The 7,106-nt window shown below is 38.3% G+C and overlaps 1 protein-coding gene across 1 annotated transcript; it reads left to right on the top strand.

Annotated features, from left to right (window-relative positions):
* The first annotated feature begins 298 nt into the window (after window positions 1–298).
* LOC146386730 (heme transporter hrg1-B-like) lies at window positions 299–6,635 on the top strand. Its single transcript, XM_084928002.1, has 3 exons — window positions 299–742; window positions 4,827–4,994; window positions 5,459–6,635. The coding sequence occupies exons 1-3, from the start codon at window positions 613–615 to the stop codon at window positions 5,593–5,595; spliced, it is 435 nt and encodes a 144-aa protein (XP_084784128.1). The 5' UTR covers window positions 299–612; the 3' UTR covers window positions 5,596–6,635.
* The last annotated feature ends 471 nt before the right edge of the window (window positions 6,636–7,106 follow it).

Raw genomic sequence — 7,106 nt, 5'->3', positions numbered from 1 at the left:
CCATATAAATCATGCTGGATCATTTTCTTTTTTTTTTTTTCACTTATGATCTGCCCAGATAAAATAAGAACACATTTGTCATTCATCATCTATGAATCCAACATGCAAATTAAAAAGGGTTTTAATCCGTCCAGCTGTTATTTTACACACACACACACACACACACACACACACACACACACACACACACACACACACACACACACACACACAGAGCTCTGAGGTAGATAATTTCCTCTGTGGTCCTGTAGGGGTTGCTGTGTCCACCCACCATGATCAGATTTCTTGATGACGTAACGCAAGGCTGTGTGTTTTTGCAGCTGGATAGGACATCCCTCATCAGAAACGCGCTGTCATGTTTCACAGTAACCACATTAACCCTTAGCCAGCAGAGCACACACGTTATTTTAGTCACACTGTGTCCTCGTGGACCTTTTTTTTTTTGGTCCGGTTGACCGGATGTAGATATTTTATTATTACCAGCTCTCACCTCCTGCTGCAGCTGTCGCTCTCGCAGACACTCGGCTCTCCTCCAGCCCAGCCCGCGACTGCTTCTCCCCACACAGCCTGTTATTTTTTTTATTTTTTATTATTAACTTTAAATTTGCAATCATGGGTATCAATAAGACGTACATGAGGATCGCCTATGCTTCGTTTGGTACGATCGTGGGCTTTTCAGCCTTTCTGGTGTGGAACTTCGTGTACAATCAGCCTTGGACTGGAGCCATGGGAGGACTGTCAGGTGAAGTAAACACTCTCTGCAGCGATACATGTGATACGTGTGAGGAGCAGTGAATGAGAGATTTATTGGCATTTATGGGAGCGTAGAGTTAGAGATGGGTCACAGGTATAACTTCTATTTCAAGGCCAGGTCATCTAACTTTATGACACATGCGGCAACTAAATGTGTGCGTAAATATTGCAGTTTTTTTTTAAAATTGTTTTTGTTAAATTTGCTGTTCGTCTTAAATACCTTAAAATAATCAGATGTCACTTTATGTTCATAAACTTCTACACAAGTGTCTTTTTTAAATAGAAAGTTTAAATATGTTCAAGACCACGAAAAACCCAAATCCTATAAATCTAAGTAAAATAAGTCGCTCTGTGTTCATCTGAATTATGAATTAATTCTCAGAACATTTAGACAAATAACACTATCCACAGTAGAAGAGTCTTTTTCGGTGGTTTTCAGCATCATTTATTAACAAGTATAATAGCATTCCTGTTGTTTATACTTTAACCTGTTCCCACTGGTGAACACCTACTAGATCAACCATTAGAGTCTCCGTTCTCCAATGTCAGTTTTTAAAGGACATTTTTAAAACCTTTCCAATCCTAAATCACCAGTACTTTGTATTTCTGAAAACCACTTTTTTTTCTCTCAACCTCCTCATGCAGATGTCGGTTGTACTGAATCAGTCTCTACAAATGAATGACTTACTGTGGACATTGACGGTGAATAAGGGAGCGTGAAGTATAATCCAAGTATATCCGAGTATAATCCGAGTACAGATTTACACCTGGTTAAAGGGCATGTCTGTGCAAACTCACAATAAAAGGAAAATATGTCAACATTGCAAAAGAAAGGCTGTTGTTTTAGAGCAGTAGCATTTCCTTTACGACTGTGCTGCTTTGAGTTCAGATTTTATCATGCAGTGTGAACATATGGACAATGGACTTGACAGGGTGTTGGTCACAATTTTGTAAGTCTATAAATTGCAATGTTAGATCCTGTTAGGTTTGCCAAAAAGATAAAAATGCTTCCGCCCGTGCACAACTGTGCAACGGTGATTCAAGCCTTAGAAATCTCGGTGTCATATTTGACAGCTCGATGTCGCTCGAGCAGCATTCTAAGCAGCTGGTCCGAAACTGTTTTTATCATTTACGGAATATTTCTAAACTCAGACTAATGGTATCAAAGCTTGAACTTGAGATGATTATTCATGCTTTTATTTCTTCTCGTTTAGACTATTGTAATGGCCTTTTTACTTGTTTTAACAAATCAGCCTTAAATCGTCTTCAGACTGTGCAGAATGCTGCAGCACGTCTCTTAACAGGCACCAAGAGAAGATCGCATATCACTCCAGTCTTGGCCTCCCTTCACTGGTTGCCTGTAAATTTTAGGTTTCATTTTAAAATTTTAGTTCTAACCTTTAGGGCCCTACATGGTCAGGCTCCTCAATATTTATCTGACCTGCTGAAACCACATACATCTTCTCGGGCTTAACTATAAGCGCTATATAAATAAATTTTACTTACTTACTAAAAGAGTTGCATCTGGAAATTTGACCTTTGAAACTCTATAGAGGTTTACAGATGAGCATCTGAAACCTCTGCGCTCATCTGCTGATAGGGTGTAGTGTAGCGGTTGTTAAATATGCATTTTTACCAAAGATCAAACTAGTTAAAGTACAACAGTGGTGTCATCTTTTTGTGCAGTTAGTCAGTAACCATTCCTAATTACATTGGTAGTAACACATTAATCGGACTGAAAATGAAGAGCTGCATTTTCTTTGTCCATCAGGCTGGGGCGTAATTGACGTGCCTGATTTATTTCACAGTCAGTCAGAGTTGAACAGAATTGGGCTATTGATTTTAATCAAAGCTGTTATTTTATTAACACAATATCAGAAATAATCCAGCACATGAAGTAGAGTCATGGTTGTTGTTGTATGCTTGCATACAGACTGTCCATCCCAACTTCTTTTTTTAAAAAAAAACTAGCACACAGTAAACAGTTAAAGGTTCATTTGCACCATACCATGTTTTTCTCATTCTTTTTAAAATACATATTGATATAATATCAAGATTTTGAATTCTTTTACCCACAAGTAAATCTGAATCTGATACTGTGAGACCACAAACATGTTTACATGATGATGAGTCATCCCACAGGAAAGAGCAAAAGTGTATCCTGTGCATCTTCACTGATCTTCAACTAATATAAAAGTTGTTGCACTTCCTTCTGTTGCAATGACAAAAAGAGAAGTGTGATTTATTGACTCAGCATTTGGCAGCATGCTGTGTCATGATCCAACATTAATTGATCATATAAACAAAAGTTCATGACCAGTCAAATTTATGTCAATGACTGGTATATGCAGTCATGTGAAAAAGACAGTTTTCACTGTGAAAGCTAAGTAAACTCTTACTTCTTCCATATGAATTAAGAGGGTAAATAGTGCACCTGATTAAATGATTCAGCAAGTTTGAGCACCTGTATAAAAGCAGATGTTTTGTTAATTTTCTAGGATCGAGCTTTCAAGTCTTTCCGGAAGTGACACCCCAGCAAATTTACAATAAGGTTAGACTCAAACTCAAAGGAGTTTCTGAACAAGTATGGCTCATTTAGAAGGAATACAAAGAGAAAGCCTCTTTTCACTAAAAAGCACATGCAGATGTTTGGCTATAATGCACTGCACAAACACCTCGTACCGACTGTTGGGTATGGCAGTTGGAAGGTTGATGATTAGGGGTTTTCAGCCATAGGACCTGAGCTCCTGAAGTAGCATCTTGTAGTCACTAAATCAACCATGAACTGCTCTGTATACCCAAGTATTCTAGAGTCAAATATGAAGGCTCGTATGTTACTTAGCTAAAAGTGGGTTATGCAGTACAACAAAGTTCCCAAGCACTCTAGCAAATCTATAACGCAATGACCGAAAGAGAAAAGAATCAAGGTGTTGCAATGGTCCAGTCAAAGTCCAGACCTCAGCTTGATTAAAATACTGTAGCAGGACCTTAAGAAAACTGCGCATAAACAAATGCCCAAAAACCTCAATGAACTCAGCAAACAAAGAAAAGTGGGCCAGAATTCCTCCCAAATAATGTTAGCGACTAATAAATTCATAATGAAAACCATTACTTTAAATTATCTCTGCTGTAGGTGGTGCTACAAGCGTCTGAATCATGAGGTGTACTTAGTTTTTCACAGGCTATTTCACATGGCTGTATGTTCAGTTCAGCTGTAAGTGTGTTGTTTACTACACATTTTTAATGTTAGTGTTAATTGTCAGGGACAGTCTGCATTAATGAAGGTTACCATAAATGTGCCAGCGTTAGCCAAATGGCTGATGCAGAATCTGCCTCCTAGCTACTTTTTGAAAGCATAAAAGTCATTAATGGATAAAGTGAGCAAAAACTAGGCAAAAAGTTGATGTTAGACAGAACATACAGTTAGCTTGTATGAATTACAAATCAATCAAACAAAAAGAAAATGTGAGCATATAAGGAAAACAGCTAAGTTAGAATAATGTTCCAGAAGTGAGGAGCTGTTATTGTAAAGGATGTTTTCCTCTTTGGGACACAAATTGGTCCCTCAGAGTATTTTCCAAATTTCCAAGCTGCCATCAACTCAAAGGGGGTTTAAAACGTACTTGACACAAGTTTAATCTTTAATCTTTTCCCCACTGATGAACTCAAGGAAACTGAAACCAAACACTTGAGAATCAGAACTCTTATAGATATCACCAAATACAGATTCTCAGCCAGTCTCAATGTAATATTCAGACTTCCTCCTCCAATTAGACTTAGTTTTCAGCACCAGTCCTGACGTAAGGCTTAAAGGTTAGTAAAACAAGAGCTTTAGCATTAAATCTGAATCAGAGAGGAGTTGAATATGTGCACAACAACTGCAGCTCTGTTACAGTGCAGCAATAAAATTAAAAAAGTGTAATAATGTGGAAATATGTTGATGCATTTACATATTATTAGAAAATGCCAAGAAGGTGGATCATATCATGTAAAACCTGTAGTACTGTGCTTTTTAAACAGACTCATGAAGCTGAAAGCTAACTTTGCTGTCTGTACCTGGTCTCTTCCCTCAGGTGTGTTGGCACTCTGGACCCTGATCACTCACATCATGTACCTGCAGGACTACTGGCGGACCTGGCTGAAAGGCCTCAGGTTTTTCATGCTCATTGGGATTTTCTTCTCTCTGCTGGCACTCGCAAGCTTCGTTGTTTTCCTGGGCATTGGCGCCATATACAAAGACAGTGAGTTGTTCGGCATCACTTTCTGGTCTCACTTCATTTTTTTAATGTATATTGTTCATTACCAAACAGCTCTGTGGTGTACATAATCAGACTTGTTGCTATGTAAAATCATTGTTTATCAATTACTTATTTCAAATAGTTTTATTATTTGACCCAGTACTTTGCAGCCAGCATCTTTTACTTTTACTATCTATCTATCTATCTATCTATCTATCTATCTATCTATCTATCTATCTATCTATCTATCTATCTATCTATCTATCTATCTATCTATCTATCTATCTATCTATCTATCTATCTATCTATCTAACAGCATCTTCCTGTTAAAGGGAGTTTTTCCTAATAACCCCAAGTGCTTGCTCACAAGGGGTTATTTGATTGTCAAAGCGCCCTGAGGGAGCTGTTGTGTGGATTGGTTCTATATAAATAAAATTGAATTGAATTGTGTGTCTCTGTTTTCGCAGCCTTCACTGACCCTCAGAGCTTCTTCCTGTCCTGTGTGTGGAGCGTCATGACCCTGAAATGGTCCTTCATGCTCACCCACACTGCTGAACAATACCGCACTGAGTTTGAGGACATCGGTATCCTCAGTGACTTCTGAGGCAAAGTCCTGCATCTTACAGAAGATGCACAGACTTTGCTCTCACAGTGTGGAGCTGATGGAGGAGTAAAAAAATAAACCAGCAGTGCTTTTTTTCTTTTCTTTATGCAGAGCATCATGACCTTGAACAGGGTCTCCACGTCACCACGTACTGGTTCATTTTTAATTCTGAGCAGGATTTTTCGCTGACTTCTAAACTTTTCTGATAAATCCAGCCCCGTTTTATACAAGCCCAGATAGATTTTATTTTCTTACTTTTTCGTTCACCCCTGAATCTACACAGTGTCCTCTTGGTAAAACATTTTTAGAATATGATCAAATTTTTAACCACATCGCAGTTAAAGAACTTGTTGCAAATTTACAGACTCTTCTGTGAAAACATTCAGTTCAACGCTGCAACCACTAGGGGGTATCCCTCTTCCAGATATAAATGTACAGTTCATGGGCGTTTCTTATCGTTCCATCTGTGTGATATTTCTATTTAAGGTGGGTTTTTTTTTTACTAGGTTACAGGTTGTACATTGAGTAATCAAATGACGAAATCGGATCACAAAGCACCGGTCCCTTGATGTACAGTGATTTAAAGGTGATATACATTCACACACTGCTTTAAAAGTGCGTCGAGGCCTTATTGAAGGCAGGTAAGCCTGAAATCCTTCATCATTTAGGCTTTCCTGTGAAATTCCAAATAAGCACCAATGTATTGGTATTGTATGTTTCTGAACTTTGAACCAGCATTTTTATTGTATGAGTGATTTTTTTAAATTTTATTTTATTTTTTGTCTGTGTGACAAAAAGGCGAAACGGGCATTCATTGGGCTGTGATAACACTGTTATGCACACTTAAGTAATCAAGTTACTTTGTTTTATATCATCCATGTGAAACCCGATTATGGACATTTATATTGTAAGGTGAGTCTGGAAACTCCCGTGTATCAAGTACACTTTGTGCATCCGCATGTATCATTTGACTGAATGTAGGTGTGTGTGTTTGTGCAGGAGTGTGTCTAAGAGTGCTGTTAATAAAGTCTGAAAATGTGCATGGCTGTGACCAAGAGCTCTTCCTCTTTTCTGACCAGGAATTTCTTTGTTTCTTTTGCACTTTCTGTTCCTCTAAAAATTTTTAATGTCTGCTGTTCTTTAAAAAGTACAACATCCCCTCCATCAAAAAAAATAAATAAAAATAAAATAAAAAAATCACAAAGCTTATAATGTGAGTATTAGAAACTATCATGGAATCAGTTTGAAAGTGTCATGCGCTCCTCTTCTGGCTAAGCCCGGGGCAGAAGGGTCAGTGTTTTTAGGCATTCAAATGGGATTTGCACCCTGACAGGAATGAAGCACTTCTCCCACCAAGCCGAGCCACCCTTATGAAGAGAAAACATCCCCACTGCATTGCAATCGCAACAGTAAATGCAGGCAATAACCTGCACTTTGAAGTTGGGCAATTATTCCATTTATCCACATTTTTATTTTGTCCCTCAAAGGAAAGGTGGGGGGTGGGGGAGGCT

The sequence above is a fragment of the Perissodus microlepis genome, chromosome 5 (assembly GCF_051167445.1).
Source record: "Perissodus microlepis isolate ML-2025 ecotype Zambia chromosome 5, ASM5116744v1, whole genome shotgun sequence".
In the NCBI taxonomy this organism is placed as follows: Eukaryota; Metazoa; Chordata; class Actinopteri; order Cichliformes; family Cichlidae; genus Perissodus; species Perissodus microlepis.
Note: the sequence above shows the minus strand (reverse complement) of the source record. Positions and strands in the feature narration are given on the sequence as shown.